The 21189-nt window shown below is 44.4% G+C and overlaps 1 protein-coding gene across 1 annotated transcript; it reads left to right on the top strand.

The window, feature by feature from the left end:
• Positions 1–4388: 4388 nt before the first annotated feature.
• ACTA2 (actin, alpha 2, smooth muscle, aorta) lies at positions 4389–20523 on the top strand. Its single transcript, XM_006765694.2, has 9 exons — positions 4389–4516; positions 8088–8241; positions 9567–9695; positions 12236–12346; positions 13812–13896; positions 14260–14421; positions 16037–16228; positions 17499–17680; positions 20232–20523. The coding sequence occupies exons 2-9, from the start codon at positions 8113–8115 to the stop codon at positions 20373–20375; spliced, it is 1134 nt and encodes a 377-aa protein (XP_006765757.1). The 5' UTR covers positions 4389–4516; positions 8088–8112; the 3' UTR covers positions 20376–20523.
• Positions 20524–21189: the final 666 nt, after the last annotated feature.

The raw sequence follows: 21189 nt of genomic DNA, 5'->3' as shown, positions 1-21189 counted from the left end.
GCGGGGGGGGTGACACCTAATTGAGTTGAGGATGAGTAGAGCCAGAAGAACTTGAATGAGAGGCGGAGTTAGAGAGGTGATTGCAGAAAGATGTTCCAGGCAGAGGGATGACATGGGCAAAGGTCTTAAGCTGTGAGTCTGATTTGTTAGTGGAAAAGCCCATTGTTCAGTATTATTGAGGAAGTGTTGGAGCACACTACTTCTGAGTGAGGGTACATAAGGTGAAAAGCAGGCAAAATGTAAACGCTGTTAACAAAGGGACAATAAATAGTGCCCTTGTCCTCCAGGAATTTAACTTGGCTTTTAAAGCTCTATGTGCTTCACATTTAAACCTTACTTCCCAAGTTATCTTTTGGTGACAACAAGAATGCTAGAAGTCGTTTTGGCTCCAAAATCTAACAAGGTGCTATTCTGCAATCCAACATGCATTTTGTTCTTGTACAAGTGAATAAATAAAAGAAAATAGTACTTGAAGGTGCACTTTTAATCTTGAAATTCATGGCATATTCTGGACACTCTGAAAGACTAAAGAAATAAACAAGCGTACTCTACTTTCCTATTTGTCCTCTATGAGATGGTAGACAGACAGTTTTAGTTTTCTGATCCCTTTCCTAATAGGACTTGTATGCTATTTCTTAAGTGTCTATTAAATGTTAGTCAGTGCCACAGGTGAAAAAAATTTAAGCTGAGAAACTGTTATAAATGCCTTGACATGCAACAGGAAATACATCTGTGTATGAAGGGATGAGCTTATGGAATAATACTGAATAATGGCCTTCCCAACTTGTTCACATCCTAATCCTCAAAGCTTGTGAATGTGTTATCTGACACAGAATTTTTTTTTTTAAAAAAAGGGAGCTCAGCCAGTGTGGCTAAGTTTATTGGATGTCCTCCCATGCACCAAGAGGTCACCAGTTCAAGGGCACATGCCCAGGTTGCAGGCTCGATCCCAAGTAGGGTGTGTGCAGCAGGAGGCAGTTGATCGTTGTTTCTATCCCTCTCTCCCTTCCTCTCTCTAAAATCAATAAAAACATTTTTTTAAAAGTGAACTTGCAGATGTGATTAAGTTAATGGTCTTAAAATGGAAAGATTATTCTAGCTTATCCAGCAGGGACCAATGCAATCACAAGGGTCTTTCTAAGAGGGAGGCTGGATGGTCAGAGTCAGAAGAGCAGTTTGGATGCTACGCTGCTGGAATTGAAGGTGGAGGAAGGGACTGACCAGAGCTTAGAGGAAAGGTCACCACCTTGACTTTAGCCCAGTGAAACCTGTTGTGGATTCTGACCACAAGAACTGTCCTACAATAAACCTTTGTTGTTTGAAGCCGGTAGATTTGTTGTGATGTGTCAAAGCAGCGACAGGAAACTAGCCCAAGTTGTCTAGTTTCCTCTGCACTTTTGTCATCTGGGAAAGTGTCTTTCTCAGGTCTAGATCTAACTTCCTCTCACAGAACTCTATGATAGTAACAGGTAATAGTTACATGAAGCTTCCCATGGGCTAGGCAGTGTTCTAGGTACTTCTTGTTTATTAACTAGTCACATCTCGTTATCACCTTGTGATAAGGTATCATTAGTAACCCCCTTTTCCCTATAAAGCTAAGGCGGAGAGGGGGCACGGAGCTAGTAAGTGGTAGGTCTAGAACTTGAACTCTGAATCAAAATCCTTTGTGTGTGGATCTAAGAGTTTTTGCCTCTACACGAAGATGAGGTCTGAGGCTGATGGCCACCACATTCCCTCCTTATGCTGCACGTTTTTCTTACATTTAGTATGCCACGTGTCTTCTCTTATGGGAGCTTCTTTGAGCTTATAAGACTTTGAAATCAATGAGAACACTATGAAAATAAACACCATCTACTGAGAATTAGCACATCCCCCAGATACCAGTGCTCACATCCCCATAGGAGGCATCAAATCAAATTTGCCATGAAGAATCTCTGTTATGATCAAGTGAGGAGCAGAACAGAACAGAACCTGGAAAATCCCTGCAGATGTGGTTAGAGTGGTCATTGTACCAACATGGGTTTGATGAGTTTGTCTGCTTGGGTTCTCTTAGAAGAACTCAGCCTTTGGTTCTGAGGATTCTAGAACCTGGAGAATTTCAAGAATGGGAGATGGAAAAGATACCTTGCTCTCACTGTGTCTTGTCAGACAAAACAAATTTTATGAGCTGCACTAATAGCTAATGAGTGTGACCAGTCTAGAGAAAACAACTCCTACAGACCAATTTTTCAACAGCACCAGAAAATCATTTCCTTACCAGACATCCATATTATGGGGATGTTTGCCAGTATTGACATGGCCTAATTTAAATCAACAAATTCTGGGAATAAAGAATAATTAAGAAATTGTTAAGCAATTATTGAGCATACATTGCTTACTCAGCTCTGGACTGGGCTCAACACGAGTTAAAAATTGTCCCAGGTCTCAGGGAATTTATAATAAATCATCACTAAATAATGTTACTAAGATGGTGTATGAGGTTTGTAGAACAACACATCTGGAGATGGTTCTTGACTTTGTGCTTATAGTTTAGAATTTATTTTATAGCTTTTCTGAACTGCAACCAAGCCATCAGACACTACTATTTTCCTAACTGCTCCATAGCTCCTTGGATACATGGCTGAGAGCCCCAGAGAATATCTGGCCACTCGACTGGAGATTTCTTTGTACACACACATTCTCATCCAGAGCTGCTTTCTTTCACGGAAGACACTTGGATGGGGTACGAAAGTATAAATCTCAAGCCCAGACAATGAGACCATTTAATCAACTGCTTAGAAATTTATTTTCAGAGTGAGAGGGAAAGAAGAGAGAAGGAAGGAAAGAGAAAAAAAAGAAGGGAGGAGGGAAAGAAGAAGGGAAGAAAAAGGGAAGGGGAAAGCTTGTAAGAAAAACTAAACCTTGAAGCGTCTCCTTGTATGTCTGTTTATCATAGTATAATTACTGTCAGGCCTGTGGATGTACACTATAGTCAAGGAAGAAAATGACATAAGAACCATAAAAGTAAATACCAAAACTCTTTTCTTTGGTGTTTCAAGGAACGTTCACTTAGTAAAGTTACCAAGGGCTACACAGACACTGCTTGAGACAGAAGTGGGGGGAGGGGGAAACCCCACCTCTACTCAAATTGCCTCTGAATCAGGAAAATATAGATTTTTTTTACTTCACATCACCCCTGTTAGAAAAACTATTGGCTTAATTCCAAATGTTCAACTTTATGTTATATTATGTCATCTCCACATTTGAACATTTGGACAGTTGTGTTTTCCAATTGATAAAAACTACACACAGTTTTCTGAACAACACAGAGAAATTTATTATCATTTAGGTTTAGTCTATTTGAAAATTTAAAATAATCAACAGTGCAATTTCCCAAAGAGAAATACATCGATAGCATAAATCAAACAGATTCGGCACAGTAACATGAGTGAATAGATGGCCATAGCTGTAAAATAAAGCCATTCATTCTGGGATTTTTCCCCCCACATGTTCAATGTCAGCAGCCCAGAAATATTCAAGGTATCCATCAAAAGTATTTTTATCATAAATTGAGTTAGAACCTTAGCTTGGAGGTGGAGGGAAGACCAATATAAAACACTGAGGTTGACATTGACATTTGGAAATGAGAGCTTAAGGCCCGATTGGCATTCATTCAATACCTGTCTTTGAGAAATCCCTGCTTTATCACCTGTCAGATGGGTCAGTAGGGAGAGAGGAGGGTCAGGGAGACTTCCCTTAAGCATGCTCTTTTCTCTCTCAAACTGCTTCTGTGACAGGACACTGAGTGGACACTCTACTCAAAGAATGTCCCCTCGTTGTGCTGCTAAATTGCTCAAGTTAGCAGACATATCTCATGTACCAAAGAATTAAAGTGATTATGGTAATGCAGACTGCCAAGTTCCCCTGTGAAATACAGCCCAGCAGCCCCGTCTCCACTTCAATTCCTATTCCATTAACACCGCTCACGGACTCCATTTATAAACAGCCTTGACTACCATAAAACTGTCACTCCCTGGATCTATTTATGGACAATGGAAGCAATATCTTTCTTTATTGCTGGCCACCTCTGTTAGAGAGTTCTTAAAAGGTTGCTCTTTTAGGTTCCCAGCTCATTAGAATATGCCAGCAGGACAGCAGGCTGGCATCTTCCGAGGAATGTGCCAGCCGCGCCTGCATCTGCCCCCTTGCACCGGCTCGGTGCCTCTGGAAGGTTGAGCAGTTGTTCTGAAGGCTTGGGGTGTTTATCTTCCACAGGCAGCTGAGCTGCCTCCCATTTCATGAGCAGCGCCGTGGAATGCAGTGGAAGAGACCCAGGCCGCTGGCCACCCAGATGAGAGAGTTTTGTGCTGAGGTCCCTATATGGTTGTGTTAGACTGAACGACTGGCTCAAGTCTGTCTCTGTTCCTTGTTTGGGAAGCCAGTGGGAGGGGAGCAGGCCAAGGGGCTATATAACCCTGCAGCCTTCAGCTTCCCTGAACATCACCCAGAGCCGGGAAGCCCAGCCAGCACTGTCAGGGTAAGTGGCACTGCCCAGGGACGCGACTTAGCGATGCCAGCGGCTCTGATGCTACCCAGTATCCTCAGACGCTGTCCAAAGGGATTTGGCTGGGCTCAGGCACTAGGAAATTTTTGAATGAAGACTGCACTACTCATATGATAGTACTACTAAATTTTAGCTCTAATTACCTAACGTTAAAAGGAAGGCTCGGGAGCGGCTTGGTGTGGGGGAGGAGAGGGAGAGGAAGTTGAAATGAAATGTGTGTCACCTGTAAAATCTGTTCATGCTAAACCAACAGCCCAGATCTTATAACACATGTCAGGGATGCAGTCTAGCTGTTTGCATTTTCGTAATTTGTATCAATCACACACTTATTTATATTCAGGCACTGGAAACTCCAGTATTTGGGGTTCAGATGTGGTGTGGTGAGTCTTCATTGGACTGGATTTTTGGTGCAGCGGAGGTGTCTGTCTGCAACTGGATTTTAGTTACCTGGTCTTTGGTGTCGCCTGTTTGTGTGTGTGTTTCTGGGTTCCTCTGCCTCTAGCCAGTAGTGTCTTCTGTGCGAAAGGCATGTCTCTTGAATGTGTCTGTGAGTTTCCACGCCAGCAGTTGGTCTGGTCGCTGGGTGGTTTGCAGCAGAGCGCAGCAGGAAACCAGCTGAATCTTTTTCTGCAAGTAAAGAGGGAGGGCGCAGAGCGAGCATCTGACAGCTGCCTATGCCGAAGCCTTCTGCCCGTGCGGTTTGCAATTCCCTCAGCCTGCTCCGGCAGGCAGGACCTTGGCGCCAGCCCTGCCACCCCGGGCTGAACTTTGCCATAAATCAGGGCTTGGCAGGTTGGGCCTGAAATTGGGAGTTTTCACGCTGAGATTTCCCCCTTCCATTTTGTGACTCATGACTAAATATGGTTTGCTTTTCAAGACCAATGAGCTGGGAACTGCAACATTCCCCCCTTCTCCTCCCCCCTCCTCCCACTAGCTACTCATTTTTGGCACAAGATGCACCCGGTTGGAGCAAACCCCCTGACCCGGGTGCAGTTCCAAAAGCAGACTTTGGAGTGTGTTTTACCTAATTAGGAAATGCTGTGCGTGCTGCAAACCATCTTGCCCAGGCAGGTTAGATAAGAGCTGGAAATCACTGAGCCACTCCTTTCCGGGGACACAGGCTTCTTCTGTAAGGACCGTGCTCCTTTTAAAGATGATAAAATCCTTCTGCGACGTTTTTTTTTCTAAATGAAAGTATATCTACTGATTTTGAACTTTTTTGGTCTGCATGCTAGCGGATGCTGAGGGTCAGCCTACATTTCTGCAGAAAATTCAAACACTCCCCCGCCCCCAACCCTCCCTGCCCAACACAAGGGGCTGTTAAAGACATGTGTTCATGCTGAGCATCTCATCACATTTGTATTGCGTCCTTTTCCAAACATCTTATCCTGTTTTCAGCTCTTACTTTTGGTTTGGAAAGTCTGCTTAGCACATCTGAAGAGAGGCTGTGATCCCGGTGCCGGCGCCTCTGGCAAATGCCTTGGACTCTGGACTGCTTCTCTGCTCTGTCTCCCTCGCACTCCTGTCTCACTTCCCTTCTAGCCTCTTCATCTGCTAGGAAAGAAGCCAACTCCCACAGGGAAGGGTGAGAAAAGAAAGGGCAAGCCATTTCCATTCCCATTCTTACAAGTGGGATCCACAGTTGAGGGTTTCCTTCCTAAACTTGGAGGCACTGTGGAAAGAAAGCAAAGACTAGCGCAGTGATGGCGAACCTATGACACGCGTGTCAGAGGTGACACGCGAACTCATTTTTTTTGGTCGATTTTTCTTTGTTAAATGGCATTTAAATCTATAAAATAAATATCAAAAATATAAGTCTTTGTTTTACTATGGTTGCAAAGATCAAAAAATTTCTATATGTGACACGGCACCAGAGTTAAGTTAGGGTTTTTCAAAATGCTGACACGCCGAGCTCTAAAGGTTCGCCATCACTGGACTAGCAATAAAAAGATCTGATAATGATAATAATCATATAATGCTATTAATAATAATCATTAAAGAACAGATATTTATTGAGAACTCAATGCCTGTAGCACCATAAATTATTTTATTTTTAAGAAAAATATTTTTATTGATAACAGAGAGGAAGTGAGAAGGAAAGAGAGATTGAAACATAAATGATGAGAAAGAATTATTGATTGGCTGCCTCCTGCACGCCCCCTACTGGGATCAAGCCTGAAACCCAGGCATGTGCTCTGACCAGGAATCAAACCCCCTGGTTCATAGGTCAATTCTCAACCACTGAGCCACACGAGCCAGGCCCATAAACAATTTTAAATGTTTTTTTTAACTTTAACTGGAGAATATGTTTTTTATTGACTTTAGAGAGAGGAAGGGGGAGAGAGAAACATTAATGTGAGAGAGAAACATCGATCAGTTGCGATTGGTTGCCTCAGAGTACATGCCCAGACTGGGGGAGATAAAAACATATATAAAATCCACCACTTCAAAATAACCTTCCATCAGTACCTTGCTATATATGCCTAATCATTTTGCAATGTATAAAAATACATTTCAATGGGATCACCAATGTTACTTCCTCTAACCTATTTCTCTTACATAAGAATATACCTGTAGCTTAGCCTTTTATTTATCTTTCTTAATGGCAGCAAAGTAATCGACTGCATGGTGAGTAATTTATTAGATTCTCCCTCACTTGTTGGACTTTGTGTTAGCCATGATTTTTCTTTTTTTTTTTTAAATTTTATTATTTATTACAAAGGATATTACATATGTGTCCATTTTTCCCCCCGCCCAAGACAGTCCCCTAGCCTCCCCCATCCCCCAGTGTCTTATGTCCATTGGTTATGCTTATATGCATGCATACAAGTCCTTTGGTTGATCTCTTACCCCCCTACCTCCCGCCCCCGAACCCTCCCCGGAGCCATGATTTTTCTTAATGGAGAATAACTTTGGCCCCTAAAATTTAAAGCACCTGCTTATTAGAATGTTTTCATGGGCCTACTGTTTTACCAAGGGCAAAATAAAAGTCCTCAAGATTCAAGGTATTTTTCTTTTAAACATTTTACATTAAACATTTCAGCCTTTCAACATTTCCAAATTTTTCATACTGCCCACCCTTCAAAATCTACATTTTTGAAAAAATTCTTTTAAGCTATAGGTAAAGAAATGTGAATTTGAGTGGATAGTGACAGCAGATTTCATTTACTTCTTTCACATGTGACGAGTGACTTGTCCCTGTGAGGATCTGGTCTCATAGTCTGATATTCCCACCTGGTCTCTACAGCTGTTCATTCATTCACTCATTTAGTCAATGTTTAAAGTGCTTATGAACACATGAGAACATGCCAGCCACTGTGCTAGAGGTCAGGTGTATGAACATGAAAGTCGGAGTTTTGACTTATAAAAAGCCAGCAGTCTAATGGAAGTGCTTTGAGATAAATATGTCAGATAAGGGACAGCTGTTAGTGCCCCAGGAGCCCAGAGGAGGGGCCCCAAACCCAGCCTGGAAGGTGGGAGTGGTCAGGTAAGTGTCCTAACTGCTGGATGACAGCTGGCGCCATTTCTTCCCTGTTCCCTGCAGGATCTTGTGACGCACTCCAGCCAAGATGTGTGAAGAAGAGGACAGCACCGCCCTGGTGTGTGACAATGGCTCTGGGCTCTGCAAGGCGGGCTTTGCTGGGGATGATGCTCCCAGAGCTGTTTTCCCATCCATCGTGGGGCGTCCCAGACATCAGGTGAGCAAGAGTCTGTTTGGAACAGAGAGAAACAGAGCTATAGATTAGGCCCCTCTATGTCTGAGTGTCAATGGGTATCCATAGATTGTCTAATTGTTTGCTTCCTCAAAATTATGTAACCTTGCTAAGAATACCTCTAGTGATTAATATCAAGAAATAAGTGCCAATTTCATATATAACACAGATTATCTGGTGGGTGTCTATCAGATATAAATTTGCCCCTTTTTCGTAAGTTCTTTTTTGTGTAAATAGAATCATTGTCATTATCATCATCATCATTATCATCCTCTAATATATACCTGCTCTTTGGAGAGAAACTATACGAAAACCCAGGTCATTCACTCTCAAAGAGCTTGATGTTAGATGAAAGTAAGCTTTGTTACCAACTGTAATTTTACACAATGTTAGCTGTCAATAAAATATATCTGAACAGCCACATGGTAATTTTTTACATAATATTATGTATATACAAAATGTTGGAGGCAGCCACATGGTAAAAACTGAGAATTTCACCCCAGAAATTCTCCTTCACATCAGAAATGTATTTTGCGCATTGATATCTATGGCTCTCAATTTGGTGTATATTCTCAAGAACAAATAACAGAAGCCTCGCCCAATGAATACACAGTCTCTTTGTTGAACTGTGTGCAGTGGAGATATTTTGCATAAACCACTCTACGAATCTATAGTAGCCATGACTGTTTTTGCAACTCTAGAGCAGTCACTATAGTGCAATTTAAAATTCCAGTAGTGAGAATTTTTTCTTTTCTTGTTTTAAGTGTCACCTTAATGATTAAAAAATACATTTGACAAATGTCTTAATGGTGATTAGTATTGGTCAGAAATCAAGCACTGGTGGTCATTTGTATGTAGACAGAATGCTGCAGTTCATAAGGATTAGAAAGTAATATTCAGCTTTAAAGGAACAGTCTATAAGAGACAAAATGTCATTTAATTTATATGTAAAATTTCATGCATTCATTCAACAAATAATTATTGCATGACAGATATGTGCCAGGCAATTTGTTATAGCGGCAAAGCAGACAAACACAATCTCTCTGCCCACTGAGGAACACAGAAGATACAACACACAGGTCCAGTTGCGTTACCCAGAGGGTCCTCTGCCATCTGGAGGCCGATTCGGGCCTATTTCCAATCAACTCAGGGATGTTGCTTAAGAACATAGCGATCATAGGACTCAATATATTGCTCTTGGTACCAAAAGAGGACCTTGGTCTCCCAGTAATTTAACCCATTGTGACTGGACTGTCATCGATACATAAGTTTGGGGAGAGGCTGACTCGAAATGCGTTGAATCTTTTTAGGGAGTGATGGTAGGAATGGGACAAAAGGACAGCTACGTGGGTGATGAAGCACAGAGCAAAAGAGGCATCCTGACCCTGAAGTACCCGATAGAACACGGCATCATCACCAACTGGGACGACATGGAAAAGGTATTGGCGCTTCGCTGCAGGCTGAGCCCTCAGGCTGCAGGGCCCTGATTCTAAACGCCAGGCTGCAATGGCCCAGTTGTGTTTTTACTTGTTCATGTTTATTCTAGATGATCACAAACTGAGAAAAAAAATCCTGAAGTATTTATTTAAAAAAGAATTCCTTGCCTATCAGGGTTTATAAACCAATTAAAGTTCTGTAGGTGGGAAAGTCATCCGTTGCCAGCAGTGGGGACCGCAGTGTTGCTCAGTCAAGCGGGTTACGTCCCAGACCTGCATGGTCTGAGCAGCAGCCGGGGATGATCCTTCTCTCATCAGAGGCTGCACGGCTCTGCCTCTCGGGGCAACACAGCTAAAGAGTAGTTCAGGAGCTGGGAGTAGCCTCACCCCACCCATTCCTGAAAGCTTTTCATCAACTTACCCTGAGCATTAAAAAATAATAAAAGGCCGGGGTGTAGGGGTGGGGGGGATAGATTCACTGCAGGAAAGAGGGCTGTGACATTGTGGATTTGGCACATTCCTGAATGGCCCTCAACAGGTTGAAGCACAACAACCAACAATTTTTTTTAAATAAGTATTTTAAAAATATTTATTTTTATTGATATAAAATAAAAATACTTAAATAAAAGTATTTAAAATACTTTTTAAATAAGTATTTTAAAAATATATTTTTATTGATTTCAGAGAGGAAGGAAGAGGGAGAGAGAGATAGAAACATCAATGATGAGGGAGGTTCATTGATTGGCTGCCTCCTGCACGCCCCCCATTGGGAATCAAACAGGGACCTCCAAGTTCATGGGTGACGCTCAACCACTGAGCCGCATTGGCCGGGCTAAATAAATATTTTTAAAAGTGTCTCTCTGTGTTGCATTTAGGTGAGGTCTTTATCTCCGAGGCCCATGTAAAAGTGCTAATGAGGAGCTAAGTTAAATCCTAGGGTTTTGGTGTTTTGTGAGGCACCATAGAAACACAGGTGGTCAGAGAAAAGGCAGAAGGAACAATGAGAAAGTGGCATAAAATTTGGTAAGTGCAGCCAAATATATTAGAACCACAACATCTGGAGTTTTATTCATCAGCACACACTTAGCAGTTTAAAAAAATAGTGCTGCTAGAAGTGATCAGTAATAATGCTGGAACCTCAGCTTCTGGACAAAAATTGCATTGCATTAGATTTGTTTGGTCTAAGATTCTGGATTTGGGTTAATACTGCACTTTGCTCTGAGGAGAGGATGTTAATAGCAGAGAAAATATTCTTTCAGGTGGTCTCCGTGGAGCTGCCAGCACCTCAGAACGTAAGCCCCTGGAGAACAAATAAAACGTTTCATTATTTCTAATGGATGGGGTGGGGGTGAGGGAGACAGAGAGGAAGGGAGAGAACTGGTTGCTTTTTAAATGATGTTTCATGGTAACCGCAGCACGTAATATGACTGGCAGGGTTTCTTGAGTACTCTGATGCTTTTAGTCCATGAAAGAGCTTTCAGAAATCTCATTTCCTTTCCAGAAACTACAAATTCAAAACCAAAGAAACCGGAATGAGATAAAGAGTGTATAAAGTTGATCTTGCTTTTGTGAATTTATAATCTTTCGCCAGCAGTTCTTGCTTTGTTTTAATTCTGGAAATAGCTAATATTCATGATGCCAGTGAGAATTGTCACACTTTTAGAAATAATCCATTTAGCCCTTTGTACCATGGTGTTGCTTTTTGTGGCATCCAGGGATTAAAGAGGAAGCACAGCACACGTATGTCCAAAGTACATTCACGCAAACGCGCTGTACGTGGGCACTGGCTTTGGAAATACCTGAAAGCCAAACCTGTGCCAGTGAACGGAACGGCTAGAGTGTTCAGGGGAGGCGGCTTCTCCCAGCCTGGGGAGCCAATGGGGTTGCGGGGGGAGGCTGGAAGCAGCCTTCGTTAAGCATATACCACAGAGGGAAACTTCCCTAAAGTGTTAAAAAGGCAGCTAGGCCTTCAGGCCAGCTTCATCCTTCCATTCATGTTTTCATGCATCTGTCCTGTTACTCAACTAAGTTATTTCCCCACGAGCATGAACTAAAATAGGATGAGAGTTTCAAGAAGACAAAAGATAACGTTTACTCTGGGCCAGGCACTGGGCTAAACAGTAACTCTAGGGTTTCCTTACTTAATTCTCGCCAAGAAATGCTAAGGATTTTCATATTAGCCATGGTGAGACTGGAGCTGAATGGGGTTAAGTTTGCCTACGGGCACACAACCAAGAAGTGGCTGAGCTGGGATTTGAACTCAGACCTGACTCCAAAGCCTGTGCCTTGACCACTGCACCATCCTGCCTCACAGACCTGGGTTTGGGTTTTTGCTCATTTATCTACTGGCTAAGTAGATAAATCCCTGCGTAAGATACTCGGAGTCTTGGAGCCTCAGTCTCATTGATCAAAGGGTAGACACATAATGAGTGATTGTCACATTTTATTTGGCCCTGGTTTCATGGAGCTCATGCTGGTCCCTTTTCGGGGTCTGCTGTGCCCCAACGTCACGTCATTGTGCTTCCCCTCCATCGCCCCCCTAGATCTGGCACCACTCTTTCTACAATGAACTTCGTGTTGCCCCTGAAGAGCATCCAACCCTGCTCACCGAGGCACCCCTGAACCCCAAGGCCAACCGGGAGAAAATGACCCAGGTAAATACCCACTCTGGGGCCCAGCACTTCAGGTTGGGAAAGTTCAACTGGGAGGGGCTGTACAGGACAGCAGAGAGCTGGCCCAGCCCAGCAGGCCCCTCCAGACCCACGATGTTCCAGGAACTTGGGGATGCGAAAGGACAGGAGCATCCTGATGAACTCACATCCTCACTGCAGCAGCCATTCCCCTCTGACCTGCACGAGCAATCGGACTTTTGAGAGATTTCATTTAGGTTCAAGACTTCTAAGGAGAAGTCATTTCAAAATGCAGGACAACATACAGTGGGGAATTTTGGATCTGGAGTCAGGTTTAGTTTGAAAACTGGACCTGTCACTTATTAGCCACGTAACTGGAAGAGTCCACTTAATTTCTCAGAGCTTCAGCTTCCTTGTTTAAAAGTTGGGAATATTAGTACTATTATCTTTCAAAAGCTCGTCAAGATTTGTGAGTCACAATGTTAAATGTGTGCCTTGGTGTTTGGCACACTACACATTCAGTAAGTAATAGTTATTACTGTTAACGTTACTGTGACCGACAGCAGGAAACCATCCCTTCCACCAGCCGGACACAGGATTCCGGTTTGGGCGAGCTATGCAATTAGAACACCTAATGTCAATTTCATGCTCACTGTGGTTACGCACTGGGCCAAGCATTTCATACGCCTTGTCTCTTTAAATCTTAACAACGTGTGAAGCAGAACGTATCATTATTCCAATTATGTAAATGAAGAAATTGAGGCTCAAATACATTAGGTGAATGTCCCAAGGTCACACAGCAGAGGTGGCCGGAGCCTGGAATTGACCCCCAATCTTTTGGGCTTGGAGAATAACACATGTAAAGACCGCAAGGCCTTTTCCTGGGAGGAGGTCCGAGCGCTGACAGCAGCACACGAGCAGCTATTCTCTACAGGGAAACTTGTGACCGGGAGCCGCTCCAGGTAACCCGACACGTTGTTTCCGATGGGCATCGTTGGCCCTGTGAGTGGCGTGAAGGCAGGAAAGTAGTTGAGGACGATGGCTCTCTGGCAAATGATGTCAGACATTATAGTGAGCAGTCAGATTTGGGAAGGTTTGGCAGAGGGAGAAAGGCAGGCCTGCGGGCATCTCAGTGTGCACGAACTGGCCGTGCGTGACTCAGAGGAGCTCTTGTTCTCATCTGTTCCCTGGACGGCATGAGCTGGGTGGAGTGTTTGGCCCTCATATGTGGTCCTCTGCCAGGAAACAGGGCTCTTTCCACCGCAGCCAGAGCGACCTCAGAATCTAGGGCTGGCATTGACCCAGCAACTACATAAAAAGTGGAACCAATTACACAGAACCGCAGGCAAACCACAGAATGAGGCCAATCACAGCCCATCTGGGCCTCAGGTTTAAGGTCTTTTTCCTTAGGCCAGAAAAGCCAGGCTCTGCATTCACCAACAAGGAGATTAACAGCGTCGCTAATTGAGTTCTTTGGGTTGCTTTGCAGATTATGTTCGAGACGTTCAATGTCCCAGCCATGTATGTGGCTATTCAGGCGGTGCTGTCCCTCTACGCCTCTGGCCGTACAACTGGTAGGTGCCTGAGAGGAATGGGAGCCTCCCCGGGATACACCATCAGTCATGGGATTTGGTGGTTGTAAATAGGTGTGTTGTGATGACTGAGGGTTACTGAGAATTGACAGGGCCATCCTAGGCCTAATAGGTCTATTGTCAACGTTTAAAAATGAGCCCCTGAGCTTGTCTTTGAACAGGACTTCTATTGTTGCTCTCTTCCTACTCTTTCATTTCCCCAAGCCTTGTCCCTTCTCTCCTAGCCAACCAAATGCTTTCTTTTATTTCTTTCAAATAAGAAGCTTAGAAATTTCCTCTCTCCTAGACCAGCAAGTCACATGCAGGCTGCTGTTGTGACTTTTATTGCGCTCAATTGTCCACCAGGCATCGTGCTGGACTCTGGAGATGGTGTCACCCACAACGTGCCCATCTACGAGGGCTATGCCCTGCCCCACGCCATCATGCGTCTGGACCTGGCTGGCCGAGACCTCACCGACTACCTCATGAAGATCCTGACGGAGCGTGGCTACTCCTTCGTGACTACAGGTGAGGCCCGTGGGAAGGAACGGAAGAGATGTCCTTCCTAGTAACGTACAGACCACAGGGACTATCCAAGGAAATGATGGGAGGGAGGCTGCAGATGGACTGCAGAGCCAAGCATGGCTTTTTTTTTTAATTGGATAAAATTGCAAAATGATTATGCTGTTTCCTTGGAAGAACAGTAATAGCCATCTTGGATGATGAGCTAGTCAGAGTTGGGTTTTCTGAACACTTGTTAGTCCCCTCCACTCACAAACAGAAAAGAGAGAGTGCAGAGACTGAGGATACTATGCGTGGTGATTGGCAATCTTTGGAGACATCTATACAGGGCTTGGGGATCACTTCTACCACTCACTTGCTGTGTGACCTTGAACAAGTTCCCCAACCTCACTACGCCATAGTCTCTCAGGTGATTGTGAGTAGTAAATGAGATAATGCACATGGGAACCCAGCACAGAGTAAGCATGCAATAGTTATTAGCGAGTATTAAGAACAACCCAGCAGGCAGTCATATGTGTGTCTTCCGACTCCGAGCTGGTGCCACCTGGTCTCCACCCACAAGAAGCAGAGACAGATGCTATAGAGACATTGGGACATCCTCAGTGGCCTTGGCCCTGGCTACCTGCCCTCCCCTCACCAGTTTGGCATTGTCTAAATGGGTAGGTTTCTGAACATGCCGGTGGCTTATTCTAGGCTCCACGTTTGAGCCCTGAAGATGTTAAAGTCTCCTCTAGGAGTAGGGAGTTAAATTAATTTTGTTCCTGACTCTACTTCCCACAAGTACCCCCCAAGATACTTCCCAAAGGTTCCCAGGGTCCAGATGGAACCAATAGCTTAGGACTTCGGAATGCAGGAGTCTGAAAGGTGTCTGCCTGCCCACTCTTCCATACCTCCTCCCACATGCACCTGGAGACTCTGGACAGGACTGGTCCTGAGCCAGGGCCTGCCCCTCTCTAGAAGGTGATGCATATGCCAATGGTTTGAATTGGAATCTACCTGGTCTAGGAGACATGGATCTCCAGAGCTTTTTGAAAACAGTGAGGACCCTCAAAAGACTTTTTCAGCATAAGACTTCCAGGTCAACCGAAAATCCAATATAACTAACGGTTGTAAAACAGAGAGTGATCAGTTAATCCTGCAAGAACACGATGTACAAAAGGATTTCCTGCTCTGTGCCTTTCTCTAGCCAGTTCCTTTTATTCCCGTCACCATTTGCTAGGTAATATTTACTAAGGGTCTACGATGTGTGAGGCACTCTGCTAGGAAGAGAAGTGGTCCCCTGGTGGACTATAATTTAATTACCGTCCTGGATTTGGGGTTGCAGAATATTAAACTTACATACTGTTTTGAAGGAACCAGTACTGTGGGAGGGACTGAGGTTTTTTGTTTGTTTGTTTGTTTGTTTTACAGAGATGAAGGGAGAGAGATAGAGAGTTAGAAACATCGATCAGCTGCCTCCTGCACATCTCCCACTGGGGATGTGCCCGCAACCCAGGCACATGCCCTTCACCAGAATCGAACCCGGGACCTTTCAGTCCACAGACCAGTGCTCTATCCACTGAGCCAAATTGGTTTCGGCAGGACTGGGGTTTTTACTACCCTCATGTTTGTATCTCAACAGCCGAGCGTGAGATTGTCCGAGACATCAAGGAGAAACTGTGCTATGTAGCCCTGGACTTTGAGAATGAGATGGCCACTGCCGCAACTTCCTCCTCCCTTGAGAAGAGCTATGAGCTGCCAGATGGGCAAGTGATCACCATTGGGAATGAGCGCTTCCGCTGCCCGGAGACCCTGTTCCAGCCTTCCTTCATCGGTAGGCAACAGCGTCACATCCTGGGACAGGGAGGTCACCCCATTCCCCCTACTCAGCCAGCCTTTGGCCGCCAGTGCTCTTCTGCATGTGGGGGCATGTGGGGGCATGTGACAGGGCCACAAGGCCAAACACATTTCTAAATCAGGGCAAAGAAGGTCATGTTTATCAAGTGAGAAGACTTAAGAAGGCCAGGAAAGGACTTTTCATTCCAAGCCACACTATGTAGTAGTTAATCCAGAAGCATTCTTGGTGTGTGGTTTAGGGTGAAAGTCAAATATTATTCATGCGTAGGACACAGTGGAGCAACTGGATGGATGGGAAGGGCATACTGAATGCTGAGAGTTTTGGAATGGGTGGGGGAGAGAAAAATGGAAGAGCCTGTGCCTACATTAGCGCTGACCTTGAGAGAAAGTTTAGCAGAGCTGTTTATAGAGGGCAGGCTCTGGGTGGGGTGAGCCTGGGTTTGAGTATTAGTTCTACTTTCATGTTCTTGGGAAAATCACTTAACTTCCCCAAGCCTCTGTGTCTTCATCTGTAATGAGGATTGTAACAATGTCTATGTCATAGGGTGGCTGTGAGAATTACATGAGATATGTGTGGAGCACTTAGCCCAGGGGCTGGCCAAAACAAGCTAGCAATAATCATTAGATATTGTCAGAAATTAATAGTTAGGTTTTACTACTACTACTACTACTACTACTACTACTACTATTACTATTACTATTTTTATTATTCATCATCACAGCACTGCAAAAGATAAGGGCTATTTAGAGGTTCTGTTTAAAAGACCCACATCAGAAATTAACAAAAAGTTCAGATAAAAAAACATTACCAAGATGGAAGAAAGATGAGTCTTTGTGCAAATGAGATGAGCACTTTTCTGATGGTTCAGCTTCAGGGGTGAGAACGAGACAGCAGCCAAGGAGAGACTTGGGGGAGTTGTGAGCAATGGCTGCTACACGGGCTCAGTGCGGAGCCTTCTCCAGGGAGATTCAAGACTTTGCCCCTGATTCAAACCAGACTTAGTAGTGAGTATTAAAAATCGGTGACATTACATTGCAGCCCCCCTCCTCCCAGCAAGGGCTCCTCACTAGACAAGAGGTAGGAGGACATGGAGCATTCCAAGGACCTATTGGTCTCTGAGATGGGAGGTTCCTTGATTATCATGTCTGCTTAGCTTCAGTCAGCGTAAGATCTTCCATGTAGCTCTTCTTTGTCTGACCTGGGTCAACCCACCAACCAAGGACTATGGCCTGTGTCTCTTTTCCAGGGATGGAGTCCGCTGGCATCCACGAAACCACCTACAACAGCATCATGAAGTGTGATATTGACATCAGGAAGGACCTCTATGCGAACAACGTCCTCTCAGGGGGCACCACCATGTACCCCGGCATTGCTGACCGCATGCAGAAAGAGATCACGGCCCTGGCACCCAGCACCATGAAGATCAAGGTACAGTTTGGTAACAGACCCCACGGCTCTGCTGCTGGTGCCAACCCTGCCACCAGGCGTGAAGGACTCTGCAGAGGCCACACATGGTCACATGGTTTAGGGCTAGGCAGAGGGTCCGAGTGTACAAGTTCCACACTTTCTAGGACATAAGTCAATCCAGTTCATAAGAGAAGTTGAATTATCTTGTACAACATTTAATCTGTAATTATTCTTGTCTATCAGCTACATTTAGCAGCTGGCGATAGAGAGCAACAAAGCTGCCATGTGCCCATTCCTCTTTAAAGTACATATTTAGTTGTGTTTCCTCATCAGAAAATAGTGCATCTCATGTGTAGAACATTAAAAGAAAGTGACAGAGGAACCAGATATATTTCTGAAGAGGTTTAAACCCTGTACATGCAACAGCATACCCCTTTCTTCCACTACTAAACGTGATCACCTCTCAGTGGCCAGGAATGAGGATTTGACCTTTACCTGTCTGGCACACCTTGTGATATAGGGACTCAAAAACACAGGATGACCAAGCTCAGTCCTGGAGCCACCCAGGACCCCTGTAGTATGTCAGGTTTGCGTCCCAGTCAAGGGAGCTCAGAGGTTACACAGAGATCATTCTTTGGAGGCAATCTCACAGAGGGTTGGCGACTTCTCAAAAGCTGTTATCGCTCTGTGAAATCAGGGACCACGCTGGGACCCTCTTGCCCCGGTCACACGGAGCGGAGCGGTAGAAGGAGCAGTGCAGGTGCAGTTCACACACATGAAAAGCACGCGAACAAGTTCTGTGATTTGCTCTCTCTCTCTCTCTCTCTCTCTCGCTCTCTCTCTTTGGAAAGGGTATGCAGGTCACATAAAAGAGTGCTGGACTGAAGTGCTTTGTAGTGTCGGCTCTAAGAGACTGTAGGTGAGAGATGAGACCATTTTCTGAGGACTCTGATCTGCTCTCACCCCCTCCTCTTCCCACCCTGAAGGGAGCCAGGCGAACCCAGCTGCTGAGCTCACTGACAAAGGGAGCCTAGGCTGGGGGTCTGTTACAGAGAGAGGCTGTAGCTCGAGTTGAGTAGTTCCTAGTTCTCCAAACTTGGCTTCTTGAATAGAAATGAATGTGGAACTTTGGGCTCCAGTGTAGTAAGAGAAAAGCACTAAATCCTAGGCCATAGTAGATCATGACATTAGGGGAAACAGAAACTGGAGGACCAGTCTACAGGAACTCTGTGCACTAGCTTTACAGCTTTCCTGTAAATCTAAAATTATCCCAGATAAAAAGGTGACTTCTAAAGCAACCAAACCAAACCACAAAGACACGTGGGAGAGGTCCAAGTTTGAATATTGGGTCTGACGTGTACACAACCAGTGTGAGCTAGCCCATTACGTAAGCTTCTCCCAGTCTGTTTCCTCATCTGTAGTGTGGGAGTAATTGAATACTTACTGTTAGAAGCAGTTAGAAAAATTAAATGAGCCCTGGCCATTGAGCATCAATTGGTCGGAACGTCGTCTCATACACCAAAACGTGGTGAGTTTGATTCTCGGTCGGGGCACGTGCCCAGGTTGCGGTTTTTATCCCTGGTTGAGGCAACCGATCAATATTTCTCTCTCTCTCTCTCTCTCTCTCTCTCTCTCTCAAATCAAATTTTAAAATAAATAAATAAATAAATAAAACTAAATCAGATAATACATATCAGGACAAATGCTTAGCATAATGCCTGGCACATAATAAATACTCAGTAAATATTAACTATTTGTTTTAAAAATAAATGTTCAACCAGAGCTTGGGGGATAAACAGAAATCAGACCTTTTTACCGTGGTTTCAGAAATGCCTTGTCTGTTTGGCCCAAGTGTCCGTATTCATTTCCACCCAAATATCCAAGTCCAGAGTGGAATTTGCCACGGCCATGTTGGGGGTTGTTGCAGGTAGACAAGACCTCTGGCCTGATTCACCGCTCTCTGCACCTCATTCAATTATTTAAGAAATATTAGCATGTTAAATATTACCCTGTCAGGCCTCTGTCCTGACCTGAACCTGTCCCGGGAAAAAGGTCACCCCAGCCGGGAACCCCTCACCCCTCACTGTTACTCAGTGCATCTCCGTGGGATTAATCAGGTGGGAAAACAAACCTATACAGTAAGTTCTGGCACAATCCAAACTTTTCATTGTAGACTCCGGTGGGTGTTTCTACAGAAAGTATGTCGTGCTGAGTTCAGAGGCTCAGCTCATGGACATCAAAGACTTCATCAGGGCTCTTCAGTGGGGGCCTTGCAGGGCTTGGGGCCAACTTTCAGCTTGCCCATCAGAAGACTGAACGTGGTGGGGTGTTATGGGTGCTTTGGTGTAGACTGTGTAAAGGAAGCCAGAAAAACAAATGTGCTCAATGAAGACTCTCTAAACCCAGAAGCTATTCACAGTCCCCTGGGTTAGGGTTCAGGTTAGACATCTGACGGCCCAGACTGTCTCTGATGTCCATGAGACCTCAGCCAGATCCACCAAATTGGGACCCTGGTAGCAGCCAGGCCCCGCCCTCGCACACTAATGGCCCTTCTTTCTCATCCTGACAACAGATCATTGCCCCTCCGGAGCGCAAATACTCGGTCTGGATTGGCGGCTCCATCCTGGCTTCTCTGTCCACCTTCCAGCAGATGTGGATCAGCAAACAGGAGTACGATGAAGCCGGGCCATCCATTGTCCACCGCAAATGCTTCTAAAATCCTTCCCTGCTCTCTTTGTCTCTAGCACACAACTGTGAATGTTTTGTGGAATAATGCCTTCAATTCTTCTCCATATCATTCCTTGCCAAAGCTCTGACTTGTCGCCTATGTGTTTTTTAATAAACCTGAACTATGTTACCTGTCACCTGTAGCCGTGGCCTCTCTGCAGCACCCAGATGTCGCATGGTTCTGTCAGGCTGACCTCACCGTTTGCAGAATGGCTCCCTCTAGTGGGGCAGCCGAGGACATGACACGTGTGTTACCCAGAAAAGGGTAGAATCGCATTAATATGAGTTCTGACTAAATGATATTAGTGGAAAGAACTTGAAAATACATAGAAGATAAATATAAACGTAGATTAAAATGTATCAATAGGATAATCCATACTGATTTTACAACTTGCTGAGTAATTATATTATTTTGCTCTGTTTAAACTTCAGTTAGCGTAACTCTGCTGGCGTGGCCTATGAACCAGGAGGTCACGGTTTGATTCCCGGGAGGCAGCCGATCGATGTTTCTCTCTCATCATTGATGTTCTCTCTCTTCCTCTCTGAAATAAAAAAGAATATATTTTTCAAAAACTTAACAAAACTTCAGTTAGCCTAAAGGGTGTGTGTGTGTATGTGTGTGTGTGTGTGTGTGTGTGTACACATACATTCATATATACAGGGTGTCCCCAAAAAATGTATACACACTTTGAATGATTATAAAGCCAGTGGTTATTAATATACAGTTCATTTTCAAAATTTAAAATAATCTACAGAAATTAGTCTTTTTCTTTCTTTTTTTTTTTGTCAACACCTGTTTTCAA

The sequence above is a fragment of the Myotis davidii genome, unplaced genomic scaffold (assembly GCF_000327345.1).
Source record: "Myotis davidii unplaced genomic scaffold, ASM32734v1 scaffold2260, whole genome shotgun sequence".
NCBI lineage: Eukaryota > Metazoa > Chordata > Mammalia > Chiroptera > Vespertilionidae > Myotis > Myotis davidii.
This window is presented reverse-complemented; position numbering and strand designations above follow the sequence as displayed.

Bases quoted from the DNA above. Each gene is read 5' to 3' on its own strand.
- ACTA2 (XM_006765694.2), top strand. From the start codon at position 8,113: ATGTGTGAAGAAGAGGACAGCACCGCCCTGGTGTGTGACAATGGCTCT. The intron at 12,347-13,811 runs GTAAATACCCAC...GTTGCTTTGCAG, and splicing joins ACCGGGAGAAAATGACCCAG to ATTATGTTCGAGACGTTCAA. The intron at 13,897-14,259 runs GTAGGTGCCTGA...ATTGTCCACCAG, and splicing joins CGCCTCTGGCCGTACAACTG to GCATCGTGCTGGACTCTGGA.